This window comes from Pleurodeles waltl, chromosome 4_2, assembly GCF_031143425.1.
Source record: "Pleurodeles waltl isolate 20211129_DDA chromosome 4_2, aPleWal1.hap1.20221129, whole genome shotgun sequence".
Taxonomy (NCBI): Eukaryota; Metazoa; Chordata; class Amphibia; order Caudata; family Salamandridae; genus Pleurodeles; species Pleurodeles waltl.
The window spans coordinates 1,028,073,725-1,028,101,639 of NC_090443.1; the positions used below are offsets into that span (position 1 = coordinate 1,028,073,725).

The 27,915-nt window shown below is 47.2% G+C and overlaps 1 protein-coding gene across 2 annotated transcripts in view; it reads left to right on the forward strand.

Annotated features, from left to right (window-relative positions):
- Positions 1–7,398, forward strand: part of CORO1B (coronin 1B) — an 81,602-nt gene extending 74,204 nt beyond the window's left edge. For both annotated transcript variants that reach the window (XM_069232922.1, XM_069232923.1), the window contains exon 11: positions 5,330–7,398. In XM_069232922.1, coding sequence (XP_069089023.1) covers positions 5,330–5,455 — 126 coding nt within the window. In that variant the 3' untranslated portion in view covers positions 5,456–7,398. The remainder of the gene's footprint in view (positions 1–5,329) is intronic.
- The last annotated feature ends 20,517 nt before the right edge of the window (positions 7,399–27,915 follow it).

Genomic DNA, 27,915 nt, shown 5'->3' on the forward strand with positions numbered 1-27,915 from the left:
TGGGTACGCAAATGGAGGAGGACTATTGCCATGTTTTTATATTTCTGCATTGCTGCGGGTGTGCCGAAAACCACCAGAGGTGGTGAGCTGTCAGGCAGATAGGCGGGTTCACCTATGGTAATGTTTGTGATGGCTTTGTAGGTGATGCTGCAAGTTTGGAAGATAAGGGGGTCACAGTGAGCTATTTGAGTTCCATCAGAGAGGGTGTGACATGTTCATATTTTTTCAGTAGAGGGAAAGTGTGGGCCGCGAGTTTTAAGGGGCACAGATTTTTGGCAGGTGTGGGTGGGTGGGTGGGTGGGCTCAGAATATAAGGAAACATGTAGCAGTATATTTCAAAGAGGTTAAAGGGTCAATAAATGGCCTATCGTATGCTCAGTATGGTTCGGCGAGGTGGGATGAAGGGATATTTGCATGATGAGTTACAGGCTTCTTACCATTGTATTTTGCAAAGTGATGGGTTTAATAATCGCCAGAAGAGGAAAGCGATGTTGGAGTGCTTCAAATCCATGAAAGCTAGTGTAATTTTGATACAGGAAAAACCTATTGAACTATCTGCAGCCCCAACTAAATTCCCAGGATATATTAAGCATGTTCTCTTAGCATTCGCTAATACCACAGTTCTGGGAGTTGCAGTATTGATTAATAAGGATATTACTGCGAAAATCATGAAGGTTTTTAGAGATCCATATGCTAGATGCGTGTGGGTTCAAATGAAATTCTTCAATCAGGCTATTCATTTAATCAGTTTCTGTGGTCCTAGAGAAGATTCTCGCGAATCGCTGGTTTCTGTTCACAATTTCACCAAGGGCATGGTGGGGCCGATAGTGATAGGTGGTGACTTTAATATATTATGTGACCCAGCGCTGGATTGTTGCGTGGTAATAAGTCTCAGACAAAACCAAAATCCACAAGAGCCCTCTGGGCTTTGATGAGCGATTTTGCCTTGATCGATGTATGCAGATAGGATCATCCCTTTGACAGAGAGTACACTTGCCTTTCCAAGCGTCACTTTTCGTCATCTCGTATCGACTTCTTTTTGATGTCACATGATTTGCCACAAACTCAGACAGCTATTGTGGCAAACGCCTTCAGATCATGCGGCAATCACCCTTGTCCTGAGATTGGCTGTCCCATATCAGACACCCTCAGTGTGGATGTTTGATAAGTCTTTATTAGTTAATGAGGCTTGGGTTGCACAGATGTACTTTACGCTGCAAGATTTTGTGGTGCGTAATATTGGTACTGCCTTGGAATTTGCAGTTTGGGGAGCCCTTAAGGTCTTTTTAGGGGTGAGGTAATAGCCTTTAGTGCACAGGTAAAGCAGTTAGCGAAAGCTGCTTTGCAGCAGTTACAACATACGCTTGATGAAGCGGCAATCGCTTAATCAATGAAGCCCTCGCAAGAGGACAAGAGCAAGTTGACTCGTGCTGAACAGGCTCTTAAGGATTGCTTCCTAAGCAGAGAGATAGTAAACAACAACACAATGCTTCAGCAAAGATACAAATAAAATGAGCATATAGGTAGGTTCCTGGCCTGGTCGGCTAAACGTAAGGCCAATATGAACAAGCTTACGCAGATTTATGAACCTAGCACTGCTGCATCTACATCGGTCCCAGAGTAGAGAGCAGAGATCTTCTTATGCCATTATACTGCTCTATATTTGGACATGTTAAACCCATCTCCTGGAGTGATAGAGAAATGGCTAGCGGATATCAATTTCAGTTGAGCATTTGGTCTCTTGGACTTCTCCCAACTCTCTCGCAGGGGTTAAGGAGGTGGTTGACTCAATGCCCAATGCGAAAGCCTGTGGAGCGGATGGGATGCCACCAGGATTTATAAATTGTTCGTTCCCCAACTAAATCAATATCTAATCACTGTTTTTAATTCCATTTTACAGGGGAACAAGGTTCCAGACACTTTCACTCAAGCAGCAGTGGTTAGCTTCTTGAAGGGGAAGTCCGCTCAGGATGTCCAGTCATACCGCCCGATTAGCCTACTAAATGTAGATTATACATTTTTTACGGAAATCTTGTCTAATGGCCTGGTACCCATGGCAGCATCAGTTATTCATTCGGATCAGAGTGGGTTTTTCGCAGACAGATACCTGTCTACTAATATTCATTACTTAGTCTAAGCGATGAACAATTTTATTACGCAACACATTTGTGCTGCTATCATCTTTATAGTTGGGGAGAAAGCATGTGATAAGGTGCAATTGAATGTTCTTTTTGCGATACTTGCAAGGTTTGCTTTTCCAGCTCAATTTGTGCAAGTAATAAAGAATTTGTATTTGCACACAAGCTTGAGGACCTTTTTACCCTCAACTTCAAGACTACTCTGCAGAAGACGCGTGCTTTATCCTCTCAGTGGAAAGATCTCCCCTTATCCATAATTGGACGGGCGGCACTAATATCTATATTTCCTCTATTTCTTTTCATATTCACTGATACTCTGATCAATGTTCCACAGTCGTTCTTTAAGTCCGTGGATGGGGAAATGTGACAATTTTTATGGCAAGGTAAGAAACCGAGGCTCAAATTACAAGCTCTGTAGTTGCTTTCCGAGGGAGGTGGGATTGTACTACCTGATTTTAAAACTTATTTAGCCGTCACTTTTGGATCGGTTGGTTAGATCTTCCCGCCTTCCCTTGTCATGATGCAAAATGTTTCCTGAATTTGGCTTCACAAGAATCGGAGATCGGCTTGTTTCCCTTCCTGAAGTTTGCCAAGCTGTCCAAAAAAAATCACGCTATAAAATTCCGTATGTAATTGTAGACCAATTCCAGAAGATTCGCGAGAATTATACGATTGCGGGTTTTCATCCTCAAATGAAGTTACTAGAGTGTATCCCATTGGGATTACAGGTCAGCGTAACAAAATATATTAACCCTGGTCGAGTTTAGGCCTTCATCGGCTGCAGGATTTTTTAAATTTGGGGCAATTTTCTTCTTGGGAGCAGTTGTCGGGCATTCATAATGAAATAAATGCTTCTTTCTTCTTTAGTTTTGCTCAGATTAGAAAGTTCTGCTTAGACTAGTGAGGGCGAGAACCCAATCACAGAGAAACTTAGCCGGTCGCACTTTGTCTCCTTAGTCCAGGGTTTTGGCAATTGGTGTAGGGAATTGATGGCTGCCAAGAATAAAATTTTAATCCCCAACCATCTTCCAAGGATTGTGAATACCGCAGGCTGTAATATTAATGTCAGGCAATGTCAGTTTTGGAATCATATTAGCCTAAAGGCAGATAGAGCAGCTAATTTGAGAAAATGGCTTTATTTGATAAATGGATGATTTATTAGACACCAGCCCATCTCCATCAGATGTACCCTGCGGTGCCGTCGATATGTTTTAGATGCAATCTGAGTACTGGAGACTGGCTGCATATGTTTTTTAAATGTTCCTTATTGTGGCCGGATGTTTTTCAGAAACTTGAAGGTAAATTGAATTTGACTCTCCAGATCCTCTGATCGCATTATTTGGTTGTGCTAGGCCTGTGCTAGATTTGACTATTGGACAACAGCAGCTAATTTTTATTTCAGCCTTAGTAGCCAGATTTTGATTCTTTGTAACTGGAAATCAACCAAAATTCCATTGGCCACAGAGTGGGAAAGCAAAATAGACAGAGTGCAGTATAGGGGAATGCTGGTTAGGTTTAATAGGATGTGGTGCGACTGGTGAAGTAGATATTGCAGAGTCAGTGGGTTGGGGGGGTGGGGCAGGCACGGCTTTCCTCATCATGTACGTTTCGCAGGGGGGGGAGCCGACCGAGGTGGATGACTCGATGCCCTGATTAAATAGGAGATAGCCATTCACGTCTGTTTATATAATCTTGATTCCATTTGACATGTTTAATGGATTTTGTTAATGTGTTTGTGTATTTATTACTGCTACATTTCTAATATTTAAAAAAAGAAGTGCTTGGAATGTGAAATAATATTAACGATGCTTAATAAGATGCGCCTCCGTAATATACTGTGGAAAATCATTTAGGCCTACGTTAAGTTCGATCGAAAATAAATGTGCAATGAAAATCTAAACAACTTGATTGTATCATGCCTATTGCAGAATATAAAATAATAAAATACTTCTGCACATCCAACAAAAAATGTTTGTCAGTACCCTAATAAGGCATGTAGGGTGCTCTTAACTCTTAAGGTGAGACCAAAGTGGAGTTGATGGGGCCTTACAACAGGGTATTTCCAGAACCCTGATGCAAGAGTCTGAGGGCTCCTAGCGTGCCAGTCCTCTGCCTCTGCACTGCTTAGGAGAGAACTGCTTTGCAGTCTGTGCACAGCATGTGTATCTACATCTATGGATGCCACAGACAGAAGATATCACTTACCCTGTAAGCATCTGTTCATGGCATGTATTACTGTAGATGGCCATCTCATTCTGTATCTCAGTCCTCATCCAGCTTGTCTTATGGCTATCTCAGTCCTCATCCAACTTGTCTTATGGCCATCTCATTCTGTATCTCTCTCCTCATCCATTGTGGGGAGAAACAATCTAACAATGGATCCGATGTCCATGCACCTTACCAGTAGTAGGTGGTGTCAGCATACATTATGACTCGAAGACTTCTTTGGAGAAAAACAAGTTGCACATGTCCTAGCCCAACACTAGATGGCAGGAGTATGCACATCATGTAAACCTATAGCACTATATGCCACAAACAGATGCTTACAGGGTAATATTTTGCTTATGTGGCTCTTTTGGATCTGGGCACAAGAGAGAAAAAAGCCTAAGTATGTGGCTCTACTAAATATAGAGCCAGGTTGTCCAGATATTATTACATACTGTGCCCCTACTTTCCAGGTTTTTATATTTTATTTGATCGGGCCCTCCTGTCTGACTTGTAGCCTTTTTGTCTGAGGCAACTATTTCAATCTTATTTATGTTTCTCTTTTCTTCTCCTTGTTTTCTATTCCTCAACTTTTGGTTGGCTCTCAAATAATAATCGCCTACTTTTTCTTTTCTCATGTCCTCGCACCACCATTTTCCTCAAACATTTGCTTAACTCCCTTCACTTTTTCTTTGCCATCCATGTCTTTTTCTGGCTGTCTTCTTCCACATTTCTCTTCCCCCTCAATTCCTGTCCTTCCTCATTTTCACCTTCAATCTCTTCCTTGATCTTCTTTTTCCCCATTTGCTCTCATCGCTCCTTTTTTTCCCCATTCCTCTTGTGCCTCCTCCCACAAATACGCCTCTCCCCTGTTTTGGCCCTCAAGCTTTTCCACTCCTTTCCCCCTTCTGTACTCCCTTTCCTTTCTCCATTTGTACTTCAAGTTAAGCTCACAGCCTTCTTTCTTCTCCTGCCCATCTTCACAGGAGAGCGACCGGCTGGATGAAGTGCTGAAAGAGCTGAAGTCCCTCAAGCTGCTGGTGAAGCAGCAGGGCCAGCGCATCGAGCACCTGGAGGAGCAGCTCAGTAAGATCCAGAACGGAGATGCCTAGAACCCCCAAGCCTTCCCCTCTCGTTTTCTACAGAAAAGAAGAAAAAAAAAAAAAAAAAAGGATAGTCCCGGGATTTATAATCTTACACGCATTCTATGGAAATCATGTACGACCAAAGTGTATTCAATGATCTGCAATTCTCGTCCTGGGGACCAGTGACGTCACATGCTGAGTTTCATGTGTGTTCCCTACATTCCACCCCTTTGTATTTTTAAAAAGCCCCAGAGGTGGCAGATGACTGCGGCAGGTCTTTTTCAGCTCGTGGACTGTTTTGGTGTTTGCTGCAGCTTGTGGGCGGGGGGGGGGGACCTCGGGTGCTCAGAGGTGCACCCTGGTTTGTTAAATGGAAATGGATGTCTCTGCTGCTTGAAAGGGAATGTTTGCTTCACTATAGATGATAGTCTGTGCAAGTGTGCACCTAGGTGCTGCGCAGTGAATGATTTTCTGGTTTTTAAATTTTTGGACCTTTTGATATACATAGCACTGCTGAAGCTTCTAAGCGCTGCCTCCCAAAATTATGGCAGCCTGGCCTATTAAAAGGGTGGGGGAGGGTGGGACAAAGAGCCCTTCCAACAGGCCTGTTGGACATGGACAGTCAGGCTCTTGCCAGAACACGACTAACTACCATGCCATATTAAGCTTTGAGGTTTTTGGCTTTCTGAAGGGATTTTCTGTAAGCCAGACCTGGGCCCGCTCGTTTTGGTTGCCTTGTAGATGAGGGAACAGTTCCATTTGAGTCGAAGGGACTGATGAACAGTAAGGGATAAAGTGCATTGTAAATTACCAAACTTGTTTAGAAGTGGGGAAGGTAGTGAGAATTTTGTTGGGTGATATCAATTGCCCACCGGAGTAGGGTTTTGAGTCCCTGCCAATGTAACTGCTGCTTTCAGGTCAGACCTGACTGGGTGATTGGAAATGGCTTCCATTGTGTTCTCTTTCCCAAGCCTCTGATGCTCCCAACATGGCGACCATCTTTAGACTCACTGCCAAATAGGAATTGTTGTCCTGGCACCAAATCCCAATGCCTGTGTAGCGGGAGAAATATTTTAGTCAAGGACCCTAGCTTGGTAACCCCCATCAGTATTCACACGCCTGGATCTTACCCAGTTGTGGCCACCCTCTCTTTTTACAGAGGTTACCAGCTGAGCTTCCTGTTAACTTTATCTTTCCACTGCTGCTGTTTCTGATGCTGACCTATCAGAGATACCACTGGTTGCCACCATGTTCTAAAATGGAGCAAAAGGTTGTTTGCTTTGCCCAGCCTTCAAACCCAGTGCGCCAGGGGGAACACATTGATTTGCCCGCATTTTTAATGCACAGTTCTTTGTGTGTAGCCTCCACACACGTAGAGTGTAGACGGTTTCATTACCTAATTCCACCCTTTGGACAGAATGGTTATGTTTGCAGTGGGCGTGTGACGTGGGACCATCGCAGACCAAGAAATCTCCTTTCGCTTTTCCCCACTCAAGCAGTCATTGTGATGCCCTTACACTGCAATGCTGCCAAGCCATGTTGCAATATACATAGTTCATGACTTCTTGGGGATCCCTCCTTCGCTTTCTTACTCTACTTTCAGTGAATGGTAATCTGGCAGGCTACCAGAAAAGGGTAGTGTTGGGGATTGTTGGAGGTGGAAGAATATCAGAGATTTGGTATCAGAAGAGAGGGGTCCCTAACAGCTGCTTGGTAGAAGTAAATTGGAATCCCAGCAAATCTGCGGGGTACAAGCATTTTGAGGATAAATGAGAATGTGGAAGTGGTGGCAAATATAGTACTCAATATAAGGAGATTTTGGGATGAGTCTTTTCATTTTATATATAAATTTATATATATTGAAATATAATTTTTAGGTAAGCATCAGGGATAAAAGGGCGTGCAGGTTGTACATTGCTTTTGAACTAACTGCAAAGAGTTCTGGGAAAATAAACCTCTTTATATTAAAACCGGGTGTGTTGGTTTTTATTTTATTTACTTATAGCCTGGTTCAGCACTAGGTACACAGACCTAGTAGTTTTCCTTGAGATAAATAGACTCCAGCATTTCTCTGCACAGATCTCTTTTCTAGATAAATATATTTGCTGACTGAATTAATTGAATACAGTCTGGAGGGCATGGGGAGATGGCAGAAGGCTGAGTTGACCTGATGCACAGCTTCTCGAGCTGGTGGATAGCTCAAAAGTGTCCGAACTACATGAAGAAAGAACAGCATGCTACGGAATCATTGTAAAGGTAATGGCAGTGCACTCTGCTTTTAGTATTACCTTCAGCATAGGTTATTCAAGCTTTTAATTCATTTTTTCTTAATTTGGAGTGTGACCCAGGACTGCCAGATTACACAGTGGGCAGCAGTATGACTTAAATGCCCATGTGTGGATACCGAGACCACCGTGCCAGATTTCTGCCACTGAGGTTTTACATATAGTTGTAGTATCCGGCTTGTTTGTGGATTTCACTTTCCGAAGATTCAGAGATATACATTTCTTAAATCCTGAATGATCATTCGGCTGTGAACTACACTGGCTGGCCCCTCATAAGATGATGAGTCTCCTCAGTTATACTTTCATCTCTCAAACTATCTTGCCTCTGCATTTTTGACCCGGTGAGATACAAGGTAGAAATGAAATTTTCTTTATTCAGACCCACAAGCCCTCAATTTGAAAATCTCAGTATGGGTGTTTTAATGCTGCAAAGACCTAAGCAATAACGTAGCAACTCAAGTGACAGACAAAATCAGAGATTGTACAGGTACTATTGCCTTATCAATTACGCAAACGCTACATATTTTAAAATCTTGGAGATTGAGGCCCCCATCCCTTCTGACTTTCTCTTGCCTGCCCCTTTAACTGAGGATCAGATATGTTGGCCATAATTATTTCCAGTTCCTCAACTCCTCAAGGCACTGCTAATCTTGTCCACCTACAAAAGTGTTCCCTCTTCTACCCCTGGTTGCCTTCTCAATACTTTAGATTCTGTTACCAATGAGAGCAGTAGCTCTTATTTAAGAGCTCGATTTTAATATACAGGGACGAAAACATAAAATTCTTAGTGAACGGGTAGGAAAACAAGTCACACATGGGCAATTGGTTTTACAAGGTCCCGACTCACTACTCCTAGTTGAACTGTGACATTGACCGTTAATCCAAAATCTGATACTTCACAGAGCACGGACTCTGTAACTAAATAATCTTATATTTGTTGAAATCTAGGGAGCCTGTTGTCAGATACATTTCTTGGAGCAAAATGCTAGCAAAGCATTCGCAGGACAAATGAGATTAAGGATCAGTTTGCTGCTCTTCAGAACATGATCAAACAACTAGCTGGGAGCAATTGTGTCATCAAGGAAACAAAGGACAAGACTGGCACGCAAGTGGACAACATGAAGGATTTAACTTCTACACATTCATAGAAATATTAGAACTGCATAGGAGAAATGATGTGATGGAATGCAATCTAGACTGTCTTGAGAATTGTGATGGGAGGAAAAAGGCATGTCTATTAGGGGTTTGTGATGCCCCGGAAAGCAGGCGAATAACTGAAATCCTATGTAGTCAAGTAGCTTCAAGATAAGCTATCAGCAATTGATACAACTATAGCTGTCTTATCAAGTGATAAATGGGATACACCCTGAACCATCCAGGAAACTTACGGACCAACTGAGCTGTACATACCAATACTGCAGGCTTCATGCAATCCTATACCCCTATACATGTGAGAAATTGTAACCTCTGATCTGGTCCAATATTTCTCAACAGTTGAAATGATGTTGAGAGCTGAAATAAATTATACCTACATTCGAAGCCCTTGAAATATACGTATTTGTATCACCCAGGCAGATTGACAACAAAGGTCATGGTTAAGACCACTACATTTAAACTCTTAACTTTTGAGTGCCAAACCTAAATACACTTAGGGTAAGTGACTTGAATGAAGTGCAGTTCAAGTTGTAAGCTTTAGTATGTAATTTACTTGGTCAAGTAATGCTCTAAAAGATGCCAGCCTGTACAGAAAATGTTTTACCTAGGGCACCGGCAGTAGAATGTATGTATTCCTCCCTTTTAATTTTTCAGACAGTTTAGTGACTGTGCCTCCGCATAAATATCACAGGCGTCATGCATGCCACAGTGCAGGAAATGGAAGGTGTGCTGTAGGGCTGTTTGGGTCTGGGATTGGGCAAAGGTGGGCAGACTTGGCTTGTGTAATTGACATCATACAGTGCAGACTGAGAAAACAAGCATTTGCAATGCAATGGGTCTTGCGTTTACTCGAGTTAAAACTATTAGCTTTGTAAACTCCTAACCGGACATTTCTTGCCACATAAACTGAAAAGTAAAAGTTTCACATAAGCGAGCCAATGGCCACCATGAGTGCAAAGCAGACACACAAAAGGAAACAGAACTTTGCTTGCAGTGAAATATATTGGCAAAAGTGCAATTATACATACAACCAGCAAAAGTGCAATTATCCATGTAACCGGCAAAAGTACAATTATCCATGTAACCGGGCCAATGTCATGCAGAGCACTCTACATCTACTACTGCCCAGCGAGATCGTGCTACCTATGAAATAGAGAAAAAAGAGTGCAGAACCCACTCTGAAAACATGGAGCCTCGTATGTTTTCAGTAGTTTACTGGTGCGCTCAATGCAGGCTAACCGCTGGAAAAGGCATGCAACATCATAAAAAAAAAAAAAACGTCATGCTGAAAATGGCTCAAAAGTCGGCAACAGCAAAATTGTGAAGCGCTGAGAAGAAAACTGCTGCATTAAAAAGTTGTAAACCTGGAAGTGAAACGGTTAGAATTTAGAAAGAAATAGGGAGAAAGATCATAATTTCCCAATTGCTCATTACTCCCATGTATTACAAATAAAACTGTTGATTATATGGGAGTTTTTACTCCTGGAGATTTGGATGGACCTTTCAATCCACCAGATTACATTAGAATCAACATCTGCACTTTTTTAGCGGTAGGGTCAACTGCATTAAAATGGCTATTTTCCCCAAATCATTATGTTTTTGTCCAGCGTGTGGTGGCTTTTTTCTGATTGTTTTTTGCACTGTTGGAGACTCACATTGATCAATTTATGTGGTAGGATAAAATCTCAAGATTTCTAGGAAAGATTTTGAGCAGAAAAGAGGGCAAGTTTGTCTCCTATTGGCTTTACGAACTATTACTGGGAGGATTTCCTTCATTCAGTGCAAAATCTGGCAGCTCCACACTGCTGCAGGTATTCTTAGTTTCTGTTTTTGAGAACTCTGATTAACCTTCAAGTCCCATTTACTTTTTTTTATTTGATTTTTTACTAAAGTTTTATGTACTTCAAAAAAATTAATGATAATTCCCTAAGCGGTTGTAGGAGGCTGGCCTGGCTTGTAGTGAGTACCAGAGGTACTTAAACCTTGTGCCAGGTCCAGTTATCCCTTATTAGTGTAGAAGAGGTGTTTCTAGCAGCTTAGGCTGATAGAAGGTAGCCATGGCAAAGCAGCTTAGGATGAACTAGGAGACATGTAAAGCTCCTACTATACCACTGGTGTCATATGCACAATATCATAAGAAAACACAATACACAGAAGCACTAAAAATAAAGGTACTTTATTTTTATGACAATATGTCAAAAGTATCTCAGTGAGTACCCTCAGTATGAGGATAAATTATATACACAAGATATATGTACACAAACCAAACTTTGCTAAGTAATAGCAAGAAAAGTAATGCAAACAGTGTAGAATCACAATTGGTTGCAATAGGAACGCATAGGTATAGGGGCAACACAAACCATATACTCCAAAAGTGGAATGCGAACCACGAATGGACCCCCAAACCTATGTGAGCTTGTAGAGGGTTGCTGGGACTGTAAGAAAACAGTGAGGGTTAGAAAAATAGCCCACCCGAAGACCCTGAAAAGTAGGTGTAAAGTGCACCTACTACCCCCAGAGAACACAGAATTCGTGATAGGGGGATTCTGCAGGAAGAACAAACACCAGCAATGCAGCAACAGTGGATTTCTGGACCTGAGTACCTGTAAGACAAGGGGACCAAGTCCAATAGTCGCAACAGTGTCGAGAGTGGGCAGGAGCTCAGAAAATGCCACCTGAGGGTGCAAGGAAGCTGCCACCGGATGGAAGAAGCTTGGAGTTCTGCAAGAAAGAAGAGAGCTAGGGACTTCTCTTTGGAAGACGGATGTCCCACGTCGCGATGAAGCTTGCAGAGGTGTTCCCATGCAGAAAGACCGCAAACAAGCCTTGCTAGCTGCAAGTGTTGCGGTAGAGGTTTTTAGGTGCTGCTGTGGCCCAGGAGGGACCAGGATGTCTCCACTTGGAGGAGGAGACAGAGGGGGCGCCCAGCAACTCAGGGAGCCCTCACAGAAGCAGGCAGCACCCGCAAAAGTACCTGAATAGGCACTTGGAAGGCAAGTGAACCGGAGTCCACGCGAAGTCACAAAAGGGAGGCCCACGACGCCGGAGGACAACTCAGAAGGTTGTGCACTGCAGGAAGGAGTGTCTGGGACCCAAGCTTGTTTGTGCACAAAGGAAATCCTGGAAGAGTGCACAGGAGCCGGAGCAGCTGCAAATCACGCGGTACCCAGCAATGCAGTGTAGCGTGGGGAGGCAAGGACTTACCTCCACCAAACTTGGACTGAAGAGTCACTGAACTGTGGGAGTCACTTGGACAGAGTTGCTGAGTTCCAGGGACCACGCTCGTCAGGATGAGAGGGGACCCAGAGGACCAGTGTTGCAGTCTTTTGGTGCCTGTTAGCAGGGGGAAGATTCCGTCGACCCACAGGAGATTTCTTCAGAGCTCCTGGTGCAGGGAGGAGGCAGGCTACCTCCAGAGCAGGCACCACCTGGAAACAGTCGAGAAAGCCGGCAGGATGAAGCGATACAAGGTTTCTAGTAGTCGTCTTGCTACTTTGTTGCGGTTTTGCAGGCGTCCTGAGCAGTCAGCGGTCGATTCTTTGGCAGAAGGTGAAGAGGGAGATGCAGAGGAACTCTGGTGAGCTCTTGCATTCGTTATCTAAAGAATTCCCCAAAGCAGAGACCCTAAATAGCCAGAAAATGAGGTTTGGCTACCAAGGAAGGAGGATTGGCTACCAAGAGAGGTAAGAGCCTATCAGAAGGAGCCTCTGACGTCACCTGCTGGCACTGGCCACTCAGAGCAGTCCAGTGTGCCCCCAGCACCTCTAAATCCAAGATGGCAGAGGTCTGGGACACACTGTAGGAGCTCTGGGCACCTCCCCTGGGAGGTGCATGTCAGGGGAGTAGTCACTCCCCTTTCCTTTGTCCAGCTTCGCGCCAGAGCAGGGCTGGGGGATCCCTAAACCGGTATAGACTGGCTTGTGCAGAGATGGGCACCATCTGTGCCCATCAAAGCATTTCCAGAGTCTGGGGGAGGCTACTCCTCCCCAGCCTTCACACCTATTTCCAAAGGGAGAGGGTGTAACACCCTCTTTCAGAGGAAATCCTTTGTTCTGCCTTCCTGGGCCAGGGCTGCCTGGACCCCAGGAGGGCAGAAACCTGTCTGAGGGGTTGGCAGCAGCAGCTGCAGTGGAGACCCCGGAAAGGCAGTTTGGCAGTACCCGGGTACTATGCTAGAGACCCGGGCATCATGGAATTGTCACCCCAATTCCAGAATGGCATTGGGGTGACAATTCCATGATCTTAGACATGTTACATGGCCATGTTCGGAGTTACCATTGTGACGCTATACATAGGTAGTGACCTATGTATAGTGCACGCGTGCAATGGTGTCCCCGCACTCACAAAGTCCGGGGAATTTGCCCTAAACGATGTGGGGGCACCTTGGCTAGTGCCAGGGTGCCCACACACTAAGTAACTTTGCACCCAACCTTCACCAGGTGAAGGTTAGACATATAGGTGACTTATAAGTTACTTAAGTGCAGTGGTAAATGGCTGTGAAAAAACGTGGACGTTATTTCACTCAGGCTGCACTGGCAGGCCTGTGTAAGAATTGTCAGAGCTCCCTATGGGCACCAAAAGAAATGCTGCAGCCCATAGGGATCTCCTGGAACCCCAATACCCTGGGTACCTCTGTACCATATACCAGGGAATTATATGGGCGTACCAGTATGCCAATGTGAATTGGTAAATTTAGTCACTTGCCTGTTAGTGACAAATTTGGAAAGCAGAGAGAGCATAACCACTGAGGTTCTGGTTAGCAGAGCCTCAGTGAGACAGTTAGACATCACACAGGGAACACATACAGGGCACATACTTATGAGCACTGAGGCCGTGTCTGGCAGGGTCCCAGTGACACATAGACTAAAACAACATATGTACAGTGAAATATGGGGGTAACATGCCAGGTAAGATGGTACTTTCCTACAGCGGTCATGTGTGGCTTAAACCCCAGAAGCATGTAATTCATACTAGGTGTACATTAAACTAAGGGATCAGGTTTTCCACATAGTAAATGCCATAGCATTCACGTATTCAGGATATTTTTGAAATAAAATATAGTTCTGAATAAATAACAAATTTATGATTTTGTTTGCTGTTGTAACAGCTGAGAATAAATTAGAAAAAGTTAAGATTGCAAACGTATGTAACCATTACACCCAACATTTAGTGCGATATGTGTTTGAGTGTACACTATTCGTAGAGGGTCACAATTCTGGCTTTCGAATTAGTGGGACTGATCCCTTTAATACCTAACAAAGTATCTGTTTATATATTTGTTTATTTATTTAATCTTCAAACAGATATGCTTCTGATCGAGATCCTGAAATATATTCAAAATAGAGTATTAACTTGTAGCATTTTGTTATAGAAATATTGAAGAAAACGTAATCCTACATTTCCGGTCGAGACTGAAAGTGGTTAAAAAAATCAGTAGTCTGTGATTCACAAAAATACATCGACAAGGGGATCCCCCCTACACCAGCAATGGAGCAGACCCCTCCAAGGCAAAGGTCAAATATATGCCCTACTACACACACAATTTAGTATAGGTCACATGGCAAAGCTGCAACCAAAATAGTAAGTCTCTAGCTGAGCTCATGAGACTTCGTAGATGGCCTTCACTAGTAAGAACAAGCATTTGCGATGCAATGGGTCTCGCATTTATTTGAGCTAGAGGCATTGTAAATTCATAACTGGACATTTCTTGCCACATAAATTGGTCAACCCTGCCACAGAATTCCAGTGGCCCTGCATATAAAGCACTTTCATTTACCTTCTTCCTCTATCTGCAGCCAACATTGTAAATGTTGCCATTTAGCATCCTAATGTAAATCTGTCATGCTAATGCCAATAGAATACCTCTCTCACCACCCCACCATCTGAGTTGCTGGCTGACTAACACAATTCCCAAAACAAGACAGCCACGGAGGAGTAACAAGAGAAATCAACTGGAAGTGTCACCCAAATGTATCACGAGTGTTCAAATAGTCATAGTGTAATAAGGATATTAAGTTGGCAATAATCATCGTAATTGCAATAAGGAGAGATTAATAAAACATATTCATTTATCATATAAACCCAATAAAAACTTCTCTCAGAAATAAATGTTTGCCATGCGACTGTAATGCTCAGAACAGTCCCTAGAGGACACCACTACGAAAATAGCATTTGTAAGAAACATTGTTATGTAACCATATAGTTAGCACCTAGAGAGCATAACCCTATGAAAAGGAATTACTCCAAGTATCGCAGTGTAACCATATGTTTAGCCCCTAGAGGGCATAGTGCATTACACATTTTCAGGGCTAGCAGGCTTATTCCAATGATATTACAAACAAGACCCTTAAAACACAAACTACTGTCAGCTGTAAAACAAAAGTTCCAGCCATGAGAGAGATTAAACAGACACTGAATGGAGGGCGGGGATATTATATTGGGGCCGCCACTAACCTAGTATGGGGACCCAGAGATGATCTCGACCAGTGGTCTCCAAACTTTTTAATGGTGCACCCCCCCCGTTGAAAAATAAAAATTATTGGCCACCCTCAGAATTTTTCACAATTATTTTATAAAGATGGAAATGTTTCAATATGCCTAGACCTATTTAGACATTGCAGTTAAGTACTGTTACCTTTTTGAAAAATGCAATAACATGCTTCTGCTTAAAACAAAGCCCTGTTATCTGTACAATGCATCTTTTGGCCAGAGCCTGGCGCCCTCCCCCTGGTATCACTTGAGACCCTTAAACCTGCCACCCCCTCTTTTGAAGACCGGTGATCTAGACAGAAAGAGCAGGTTGTGTTGAACGTTTTGAATGCGGTCCCCTTGTCCTAGGACCACCACAGACTGAGTTATGAGCAAAAATGTTTTGTAAAAGAATGCTTGCAAAGCATTATGGGGCGACTTTTACTGAGTGCGGCCAATGTTGATCATTAAAGCATTTATCAACTAAGTGTTTTTGGGAAAGCTATGGAGCGTGAAGGGGAGAGTCAAAAGAAATGACTCTGATTAGGTAACAGTGTGAACAAGGAGACCAATGCTCCAATGCAACCGAAGGATTCTGATGGATACAACTACCTGTGGATTCCTCACCTAATGAATACTCCCATGGCGCCAGCATTCGACGGAAATCTTCTTACTAGTCTCTGCACGTCGACGAGGACGTCACTCTAGCCCACGCGACGCCGTCTGACGTCATACAGGCAATAAGAGGTCCTCGACGACGTGCCGACGTCAGTTCCCTTTTTTCCGTGCATTCGAAACGGTTATCTTCGAGGGAGCAACTGTTACTTTTGTGGTTACAGTGTATTTTTGCTGCGTAGTCTTTCGCTGTGGTAATAATGTCGCAGAGAAAGTCTGGATTCAAGCCTTGTCGTGAGTGTGGAGGCAAGATGTCAGTGACGGATCCTCATTCCGACTGCCTTTGGTGTTTGAGCTCCGACCACGACGTCTCGACTTGTGATTCATGCCAGCACATGAATCCAAAGGCCCTCAAGGAACGTGAGGCGAAGCTGTTTATGGCGAAATCGAAGGAGAAGCATCACAAGAAGCCTTCTTCGCCAAGACATCGGCGTCATCGAGACTCCCGGCGCTGTAGAGAATCTCGGCGTCATTCAAAGGAGACTCGTTCCAGGTCTTCGGATCGGCGCCAAAGGACATGGGAGATCAGTCCCACGGTTACGCCGCATCCTTCGACGCCGTTGCCCTCTCCGGCGTCTCCGACTTCACCTGGACAGGCGTCGGTGATTGAGGTATTGGAGCCTCAGGTGTTATCTCCGGCGTCGCAGACGTCGAGGTCGGGGTCGCCTCCGAGACAGGCACCCCAGTATCTGGCTTTTCCCACCCCTGGAGCCGATAGTTCCGCATTCTTGAATGCGATGTATGCCATCTTCCAACAGATGGCTCCAGGGGGTGCTCCGGCTGGGACTTTGGCCTTTTCATTGGGTGATCCTGCGCCTCTTCGGCCGGCACCCTTTATACCCTTTCTCCCTTTTGGGAACGTGGGCTCGGCGCCGGTGGCCGCTCCGGTGGCTTCAGAGGGATTGGCCCCGGGGATTTCCATCCCGTCGACGTCGGGATTTCGGCCTGTGACTCCGGTGGGTCCATCTGCTTCGACTGCTCTTTCATCGGCGCCGAAGTTACCTGTGGCGCCGGACGCGGCGTCGGTGGCTTCTGAAGATCGGCGCCGATCTTCGACTTCGGCGGAGGCATTGTCGACTCCGCGTATTGAACAACGGCTTCATTCGAGGAGACGTGCTCTCCGTGTATTAGAGGAGCAGGAGTACCAACGAGCCCTGGAGGAAGGAGAGTTAGAGGACTCGGGTGATGGGCTGCGTGGTCTGGAGTCGGCCAGTGGGCTGGACACTTCCCCTGAGTGGGATCTTTCGTCCCCGGGAGAATATACTGAGGAGGCTGCTTCCTTTCACGCAGTAGTACGGAAGGCAGCTAGTTTTTTGGACCTGCCTTTGCCGGTGATGGAGGCAAAACAAAACCTTCTAACAGAGGTGCTACATCCGGCCTCAGCTGCGGCAGAGCCTCTTTTGCCATTTAATGACGCTCTGCTGGATCCGGTGTTAGAGGTGTGGAAGAGGCCGGCATCTTCCCCAGCAGTTCACAGGGCCGTGGCCAGGAGGTATCGGGTGGCTCCAACTGACCCTGGTTTTCTGTCTAGGCACCCTACGCCGGAGAGCTTGGTGGTGCAGGCCTCCTGTTCATCCAAGTCAGCGCCTGGTTCTTTCCCGACGGTGCCTGGGGACAGAGATTCAAAGAAACTGGAGGCGCAGTCCAAGAAGATTTTTTCGTCCTGCAGTCTGGCGTTGAAGGCCACCAACGCAACCTGTATCCTGGGGAGGTATATTCATGCTCTGATGGATGACATTTCCTCATCATTTACAGAGCTTCCCCAGGGTCTTTTGGATGTTGTTTCAAATGCCCAGGCTGCTGCGACCCAGATTATCCAGACTGGACTGGATACGACCGACTCGGTGGCCAGAGCAATGGGCACAACTGTGGTGGCAAGGAGGCAGGCCTGGCTCCGTAACTCGGGCTTTTCTGCGGATGTACAGTCCACATTGTTGGATCTCCCGTTTGATGGGGACAAACTGTTTGGAGCCAAGGCTGATTCGGCCTTGGAACGTTTTAAGGAGAGCAGGGCCACGGCTAAGTCGTTAGGGCTCCAAGCTCCTTCTTCCACGGCCTCTTCCAGATTTTTCAGGAGGTTTCGTGGATTTGGGCGTGGCTCTTCCTCCTCTTCCTTTCGGGGAAGATATCAGCAACCTGCCTCTTCCCATCCCTATAGATCTTTTAGAGGGAGAGGTAGGGTCCGCACCAGAGGAGCCTCTCAGCAGCACTCTGCCTCTTCCTCATCCTCTGGCGGGGTGCAGCAGGGGAAGCAGCCTTAGGCTTCCACCATTTCCCACTCACTCCTCTCCTGTAGGGGGAAGATTACAGCATTTTCTCACCAAATGGAAGACTGTTACAACGGACACTTGGGTTCTCAGTATTGTGGGAAAAGGCTACACCCTTCCCTTTCGGGAGTTCCCGCCCCTCATCCCGCCCCGCCCTTCTTATTGTTCAGAAGAACACCTCCTGTTGCTAGAACAGGAGGTACAAGCCCTCCTTTCAAAGGGCGCGGTGGAGTTGGTCCCAGAGCAGGAAAGGGGTCGAGGATGTTACTCAAGGTATTTCGTGATTCCCAAGAAGGATGGTCGTTTGAGACCAATCCTGGACCTGAGGATCTTGAATTGGTTCCTCAAGCAGGAAAAGTTCAAGATGCTGACCCTAGCACAGGTGCTTTTGGCGTTGAACAAGGAAGACTGGATGGTGTCTGTCGACTTGCAGGATGCTTACTTTCATATCCCGATACTCAAGTCACACAGGAAGTATCTCCGGTTTGTGGTGGGATCGCAGCACTATCAGTTTGCGGTCCTTCCGTTTGGTCTTACTTCAGCACCTCGAGTCTTCACGAAGGTGATGTCGGTGGTTGCGGCAGATCTCAGAAGGAAGGGGATAGCAGTATTCCCTTACTTGGACGACTGGTTGATCAAAGCTAAGTCCCCGGAGCTTGTGTCGCATCATCTGCAGTCAACAACCCAGTTGTTGTTCGACCTGGGTTTTTCGGTGAACGAGCCCAAATCTCACCTAGAGCCCTCTCAGCGCCTCCTGTTCATAGGGGCAGTACTGGATACAACATTGGGTCGGGCCTTTCCTCCGCCTCAGCGGATTCAAGATATTCAGGATTTGGTTCCAATGTTTCGAAATGGAGCAGTAGTTCCAGTCCTCAAGGTCCTTCGTCTGCTCGGTCTGTTTGCCTCCTTCATTCTGTTGGTCACGCATGCTCGCTGGCACATGAGGGCTCTTCAGTGGTGCCTCCGAAGGCAGTGGTCTCAACACAAAGGGGATCTAGAGAGTACTGTCAAGATCTCCAGAGATGCTGCTGTGGATTTGAAGTGGTGGATTGCAAGCAACAATCTTTCACAAGGAAAGCCGTTCCAGCAGTCGCCACCAGTGGCCACAGTCATAACGGATGCTTCCACTCTAGGGTGGGGAGCTCATCTGGGGGAATATGGAGATCAAAGGCCTTTGGTCTCCAGAGGAACAGATGTTTCACATCAATCTGTTAGAGTTACGGGCTGTACGTCTGGCTCTCAAGGCCTTCCTCCCTTCCCTTCGTGGTCAGTCGGTACAGGTCCTAACGGACAATACTACCACGATGTGGTACATAAACAAGCAGGGAGGAGTGGGGTCGTACCTTCTCTGCAGAGAAGCTCTTCGACTATGGTCCTGGGCAAAGGACCATCAGATTTGCTTGATAGCAAACCATCTGGCCGGAGTCTTGAACGTGCGTGCGGACAGTCTCAGTCGCCAATTCTCGGCAGACCACGAGTGGCGTCTCCATCCAGATCAAGTCCGTTTAATCTTCCAGAGGTGGGGGTTTCCTCGGGTAGATCTGTTTGCCACTCGAGAGAACGCGCATTGTCCGTTATTCTGCAGCCTCCAGTATCCGATGCAGGGAGCGTTGGGGGACGCGTTTCAAATAACCTGGTGCGGCCAGTTGCTTTACGCGTTTCCTCCCATACCCTTGATTCCTCGAGTATTGAGGAAGATTCGCCAGGACCGGGCTCTAGTCATCCTAATAGCTCCGGATTGGCCAAGGAGGGTATGGTACTCCGACCTTCTCCAACTCTCAATGTGCCCTCCGCTCCGTCTCCCTTTCAGGGCAGACCTCCTCTCACAGTCGCAGGGGCAGGTTTTACACCCCAACCTCCAGAGTCTGCACCTACATGCCTGGAGATTGAACGGGGCAACCTGAGTTCCTTCTCTCTCCCGCCTGAGGTAGTGGATGTTATATTAGCGGCCAGGCGACACTCCACTAAATCTATCTACGCTAATAGATGGTCTAAATTTGTTGCGTGGTGTGGAGAGAGGCAGATTGATCCTTTGCATGCTCATCTATCGGACGTTTTGTCTTTTGCTCTGTCTCTAGCGCAGAAAGGTTGTGCAGTGGCTACCATTAAGGGTTATTTATCGGCCTTGTCAGCCTTCATATGTCTTCCAGACCAACCATCTTTATTTAAATCCCCTATTGTTATCAGATTCTTGAAAGGTCTTCTAAATAAATATCCTCCAAAGCCATTCGTTATGCCGCAATGGGATTCGTCCTTGGTCCTGACTTTCCTTATGGGGTCCCCTTTTGAACCTATGCATTCTTGCCCCTTAAGGTATTTGGTTTTAAAAACAGTCTTCCTGATAGCTATAACATCAGCAAGGAGAGTGAGTGAGTTGCAGGCCTTATCAGTAAAGCCCCCTTATACAACTTTTTATGGGGATAAGGTGGTGTTGAGGACCAAGGCTGCTTTCCTCCCGAAGGTTGTTTCCCCTTTCCATTTGGCTCAGGCAATTACTTTGTCCACGTTCTATCCTCCGCCTCATCCTTCCAAAGAGGAAGAAAGACTGCACCGTCTGGACCCAAAGAGGGCGTTGAGCTTCTTTATTGATAGAACAAAGGATTTCAGGCTGGAGGATCAGCTGTTTATTGGATACGTGGGCAAGAGGAGAGGAAAGGCAGTCCACAAGAGAACACTATCCAGGTGGGTTGTTCTTTGCATTAAAATCTGTTACTCTTTGGCAAAGAAGGATCCTCCTGAGGGCATTAGAGCTCATTCCACCAGAGCTAAGTCGGCCACTTCGGCCTTGGCCAGAGGTGTTCCTGTGGTCGACATCTGCAAGGCCGCAACTTGGTCGTCCCTTCACACTTTTGCAAAACATTACTGTTTGGATTCTGAGGTTAGAAGGGACGGCCATTTTGCACGGTCAGTGCTGCAGGATTTCTTGGTTTGACCATTTAGGCACCCACCGCCGGGCGTGGTACTGCTTTGGGACTCTATTCATTAGGTGAGGAATCCACAGGTAGTTGTATCCATCAGAAGAACGAGTTACTTACCTTCGGTAACGACTTTTCTGGTGGATACATTAGCTACCTGTGGATTCCTCACGGTCCCACCCGCCTCCCCGTTGCCTTTCTGGTCTTACCAAGTAATCCTTGAGTACGCTCCTCTTGGTCTTCGAGGGTGCAATAGATGTTGTATATAATATATTTATATATGTGTATATCTTTGTGTATATACTTGATGTGTATATATATTTTAAAAAGAGAGAGTTATATATAAATATAAAAGATTTACAGTTATTCATGCAATGTTGTGTATTTTTACAATGTTATGGGATGTTGCCTTGCTCTTTCATTGCATTGCCTGGTTGTTCTCATGCACGTAAAAAATGATTGGTACTGACGTCGGCACGTCGTCGAGGACCTCTTATTGCCTGTATGACGTCAGACGGCGTCGCGTGGGCTAGAGTGACGTCCTCGTCGACGTGCAGAGACTAGTAAGAAGATTTCCGTCGAATGCTGGCGCCATGGGAGTATTCATTAGGTGAGGAATCCAGGTAGCTAATGTATCCACCAGAAAAGTCGTTACCGAAGGTAAGTAACTCGTTCGTTTGCGCTGTTGGCGATGCGAGCATTATGGCTGCCATGGAGGACGAGGGGAAGAGACCAAAGAAAAAAAAAAGTTCACCCATGCTGAAGTATATAACAAATCATGCAATTATCCCTGTAACAGGGCGAGCCTGCAAGGCGGTAACAAAATCACCCCAAGGAAGGATAAACATAAAGCAATTACCAATGATATTGAGGGATTTTTGAAAAGCAAGCCCACTTTTTTTTTACTTCTCCAGATGTGTCCAGGCTTTTTGTCATCCTTCAAGCCACTTACTGCCATGTATGGGAAAAAATAAAATGTATCAAATATAAAATCAGGATGAACAATCCAAGGAGAAGTCTTGGATGAAATGAGGATGAAAAGTCTGTGACGGTTCCAACAACTGAAAGAAGATGAAAATGTTCCCAGTTGTATTTAATTGCTGTGGAGTCTCTTGACATTTAGCAAAGTTGGATAAAGAGCAGCTTTCCAGTTCCGGGCTTGGTGTGGACTGGATGTTGCATCTCTTAATTGTCTTTTATTGGTTACATCCTTTACATGTTCAGTGCATTTGCAGAGCACATTGTCACCATGTGATTGTTCCAAAAGGGGTTCATAATTAGGGTGCCCTTTAGGGTTCTTGGGCTCTTGTTGATTGGAGTTAATGCTGTTCTTGGTTGTGTTTCTTATTCTTCAGAGGGGAGTCAAGTTGGATACTGGCCAGCAACGTTGTCGTAGATTAATGCAATGTTTAGTGATGGATTACATCTGCAGCTGTTGGAGACTTGAGACTTTCAAGTCCTAGATTATCCCATCACCCGAGCAGTCCCCTTGGGTTCCATCTCGCTCCTGACATAATAAACCTATACATGGAACCCTTTTTTTTTTTTACTCTGCTCCCTTATAGCAGCATCAGGTGGTGACAACATCTCCTCTCTTCCACACTTTCAGCATCTCAAATGCTGCCTGCACCTCATCCAGACCTGCATGTCCAAGACCTGAAGTTAAACCCCAGCTGCATCATCTGGAAAGAAAACAAACTGTACTACTGCCCGTGTGTCTCACTCTGTGGGAGCCCACAGATAGCTGCCTGTTCCCCAATTACTGCAGTCTCACTCTGTGAGAGACCACAGGATAACCGCTCTGCACCCCGCGTACTGCAGTCTACTGAGACCACAGGATAACCGCTCTGCACCCCGCGTACTGCAGTCTCACTCTGTGAGAGACCACAGGATAACCGCTCTGCACCCCGCGTACTGCAGCCTCACTCTGAGAGACCACAGGATAACCGCTCTGCACCCCGCGTACTGCAGTCTCACTCTGAGAGAGACCACAGGACAACCGCTCTGCACCCTGTGTACTGCAGTCTCACTCTGAGAGACCACAGGATAACCGCTCTGCACCCCGCGTACAGCAGTCTACTGAGACCACAGGATAACCGCTCTGCACCCCGCGTACTGGAGTCTGTCTGAGAGAGACCACAGGATAACCGCTCTGCACCCTGTGTACTGCAGTCTTACTCTGAGAGACCACAGGATAACTGCTCTGCACCCTGTGTACTGCAGTCTTACTCTGAGAGACCACAGGATAACCGCTCTGCACCCTGTGTACTGCAGTCTCACTCTGTGAGAGACCACAGGATAACCGCTCTGCACCCCACGTACTGCAGTCTCAGTCTGAGAGAGACCACAGGATAACCGCTCTGCACCCCTCGTACTGCAGTCTCACTCTGAGAGACCACAGGATAACCGCTCTGCACCCTGCGTACTGCAGTCTCACTCTGTGAGAGACCACAGGATAACCGCTCTGCACCCCGCGTACTGCAGTCTCACTCTGTGAGAGACCACAGGATAACCGCTCTGCACCCCGCGTACTGCAATCTCACTCTGTGAGAGACCACAGGATAACCACTCTGCACCCCTCGTACTGCAGTCTACTCTGAGACCACAGGATAACCGCTCTGCACCCCTCGTACTGCAGTCTCACTCTGAGAGACCACAGGATAACTGCTCTGCACCCTCGTACTGCAGTCTCACTCTGTGAGAGACCACAGGATAACCGCTCTGCACCCCGTACTGCAGTCTCACTCTGTGAGAGACCACAGGATAACCACTCTGCACCCCGCGTACTGCAGTCTCGCTCTGTGAGAGACCACAGGATAACCGCTCTGCACCCCGTACTGCAGTCTCACTCTGAGAGACCACAGGATAACCGCTCTGTACCCCTCGTACTGCAGTCTCACTGTGAGAGACCACAGGATAACCGCTCTGCATCCCTCGTACTGCAGTCTCACTCTGAGAGACCACAGGATAACCGCTCTGCACCCCGCGTACTGCAGTCTCACTCTGAGAGAAACCACAGGATAACCGCTCTGAACCCCTGTACTGCAGTCTCACTCTTAGAGAGACCACAGGATAACCGCTCTGCACCCCATGTACCGCAGTCTCACTCTGTGAGAGACCATAGGATAACCGCTCTGCACCCCGCGTACTGCAGTCTCACTCTGTGAGAGACAATAGGATAACCGCTCTGCACCCCGCGTACTGCAGTCTCACTCTGAGAGACCACAGGATAACCGCTCTGTACCCCTCGTACTGCAGTCTCACTGTGAGAGACCACAGGATAACCGCTCTGCATCCCTCGTACTGCAGTCTCACTCTGAGAGACCACAGGATAACCGCTCTGTACCCCTCGTACTGCAGTCTCACTGTGAGAGACCACAGGATAACCGCTCTGCATCCCTCGTACTGCAGTCTCACTCTGAGAGACCACAGGATAACTGCTCTGCACCCTCGTACTGGAGTCTCACTCTGAGAGACCACAGGATAACCGCTCTGCACCCCGCATACTGCAGTCTCACTCTGAGAGAGACCACAGGATAACCGCTCTGCACCCTGTGTACTGCAGTCTCACTCTGAGAGACCACAGGATAACCGCTCTGCACCCCGCGTACTGCAGTCTACTGAGACCACAGGATAACCGCTCTGCACCCCGCGTACTGGAGTCTCAGTCTGAGAGAGACCACAGGATAACCGCTCTGCACCCTGTGTACTGCAGTCTTACTCTGAGAGACCACAGGATAACTGCTCTGCACCCTGTGTACTGCAGTCTTACTCTGAGAGACCACAGGATAACCTCTCTGCACCCTGTGTACTGCAGTCTTACTCTGTGAGAGACCACAGGATAACCGCTCTGCACCCCACGTACTGCAGTCTCAGTCTGAGAGAGACCACAGGATAACCGCTCTGCACCCCACGTACTGCAGTCTCACTCTGTGAGAGACCACAGGATAACCGCTCTGCACCCTGCTTACTGCAGTCTCACTCTGAGAGACCACAGGATAACCACTCTGCACCCCTCGTACTGCAGTCTACTCTGAGACCACAGGATAACCGCTCTGCACCCCTCGTACTGCAGTCTCACTCTGAGAGACCACAGGATAACTGCTCTGCACCCTCGTACTGCAGTCTCACTCTGAGAGACCACAGGATAACCGCTCTGTACCCCTCGTACTGCAGTCTCACTGTGAGAGACCACAGGGTAACCACTCTGCACCCCTCGTACTGCAGTCTCACTCTGAAGAGACCACATGATAGCAGCTCTGCCCCCCCCACTCACTACAGTCTCACTCAGTAGAGCGATGGCATGCTGTCACCCCACTTACTGCGTTCTCAGGGGAGATGCCACAGCTGACAAACCAACACCCCACTCACTGCAGTCTCACTCAGTAGAGCGATGGCTGGCCTGCACCCCACTTACTGTGTTCTCAGGGGAGATGACACCGCTGACAAACCAGCACCCCACTTACTGCAGTCTCACTTAGGGGAGTGATGGCAGGCCTGCACCCCACTTACTGCATTCTCAGTGGAGAGGCCACGGCATAGCAGCCCTGCACTCTTACTGCAGTCTTAGTAGAGAGCCACTGGCTGACGGGCCAGCACCCCACTAACTGCAGTCTCACTCTGTGGAGAATTCTCTGCTTTATAGCCCTGCAGTCTCACTCAGTGGAGAAGCCTCTGCTTTCTAGCCCTGCACCCCACTTACTGCAGTCTCACTCAGTGGAGAAGTCTCAGCATTATAGCCCTGCACCACACTTACTGCAGTCTCAGTGGAGAAGTCTCAGCATTATAGCCCTGCACCCCACTTACTCCAGTCTCGCTCTGTGCAGAGGTCGCAGCATGACAGCCCTGCATCCCACTTATTGCAGTCTCTGTGGCAAGGCCTCCATCCACAATGATGTCTCAGGCGGCTGCCAGGATGTCACATCACTAACTGCAGACTCACTCAATGAAGAGTCACAGACTGGTACCCATGCATATCTCTTCAGTCTCACTCATTGAAGGTCCCACAGGCTGGTATCCATGCGTCTCCCTTCAGTCTCACTCACTGAAGAGGGCACAGGCTGATAGCCATGCATCTCTCTTCATTCTCACTCACTGAAGGCCTCACAGGACGGTATCCATGCTTTTTCCTTCAGTCTCACTCACTGAAGAGGCCACGGGCTGGTAGCCATGCATCTCCCTTCAGTCTCACTCACTGAAGAGGCCACTGGCTGGTAGCCATGCATCTCCCTTTAGTCTCACTCACTGGAGAGGCCAAAGACTGGTAGCCATGCATCTCTCTGTAGGGCACTCACTGAAGGCCCTACAGGACAGTATCCATGCTTCTTCCTTCAGTCTCACTCACTGAAGAGGGCACAAGCTGGTAGCCATGAATCCATCTTCAGCCTCGCCCACTGAAGAGGCCACAGTCTGATAGCCATGCAACTCACTTCAGTCTCACTCACTGAAGAGGCCGTTGTCTGCTAGCCATGCAACTCCCTTCAGTCTCACTCACGGAAGAGGGCACAGACTGGTACCCATGCATCTCTCTTCAGTCTCACTCATTGAAGTCTCACAGGATGGTATCCATACATCTCCATTCAGTCTCACTCACTGAAGAGGGCACAGGCTGGTAGCCATGCATCTCTCTTCAGTCTCACTCACTGAAGGCCTCACGGGATGGTATCCATGCTTCTTCCTTCAGTCTCACTCACTGAGGAGTCCACGGGCTGGTAGCCGTGCATCTCCCTTCAGTCTCACTCACTGAAGAGGCCACTGGCTGGTAGCCATGCATCTCTCTTCAGTCTCACTCACTGAAGAGGGCACAGGCTGGTAGCCATGCATCTCCCATCAGTCTCACTCACTGAAGAGGCCAAAGACTGGTAGCCATGCATCTCTTCAGTCTCACTCACTGAAGGCCCTGCAGGACAGTATCCATGCTTCTTCCTTCAGTCTCACTCGCTGAAGAGGGCACAGGTTGGTAGCCATGCATCTCTCTTCATTCTCACTCACTGAAGGCCTCACAGGACGGTATCAATGCTTCTTCCTTCAGTCTCACTCACTGAGGAGTCCACGGGCTGGTAGCCATGCATCTCCCTTCAGTCTCACTCACTGAAGAGGCCACTGGCTGGTAGCCATGCATCTCTCTGCAGTCTCACTCACTGAAGAGGGCACAAGCTGGTAGCCATGCATCCATCTTCAGCCTCGCCCACTGAAGAGGCCACAGGCTGGTAGCCATGCAACTCCCTTCAGTCTCACTCACTGAAGAGGCCGTTGTCTGGTAGCCATGCAACTCCCTTCAGCGTCACTCACGGAAGAGGGCACAGACTGGTACCCATGCATCTCCCTTCAGTCTCACTCACTGAAGAGGCCATTGGCTGGTAGCCATGCATCTCCCTTTAGTCTCACTCACTGAAGAGGCCACGGGCTGGTAGCCATGCATCTCTCTTCAGTCTCACTCACTGAAGAGGGCACAGGCTCGTAGCCATGCATCTCCCTTTAGTCTCACTCACTGAAGAGGCCAAAGACTGGTAGCCATGCATCTCTCTTCAGTCTCACTCACTGAAGGCCCTACAGGACAGTATCCATGCTTCTTCCTTCAGTCTCACTCACTGAAGAGGGCACAAGTTGGTAGCCATGCATCCATCGTCAGCCTCGCCCACTGAAGAGGCCACAGTCTGGTAGCCATGCAACTCCCTTCAGTCTCACTCACTGAAGAGGCCGTTGTCTGGTAGCCATGCAAC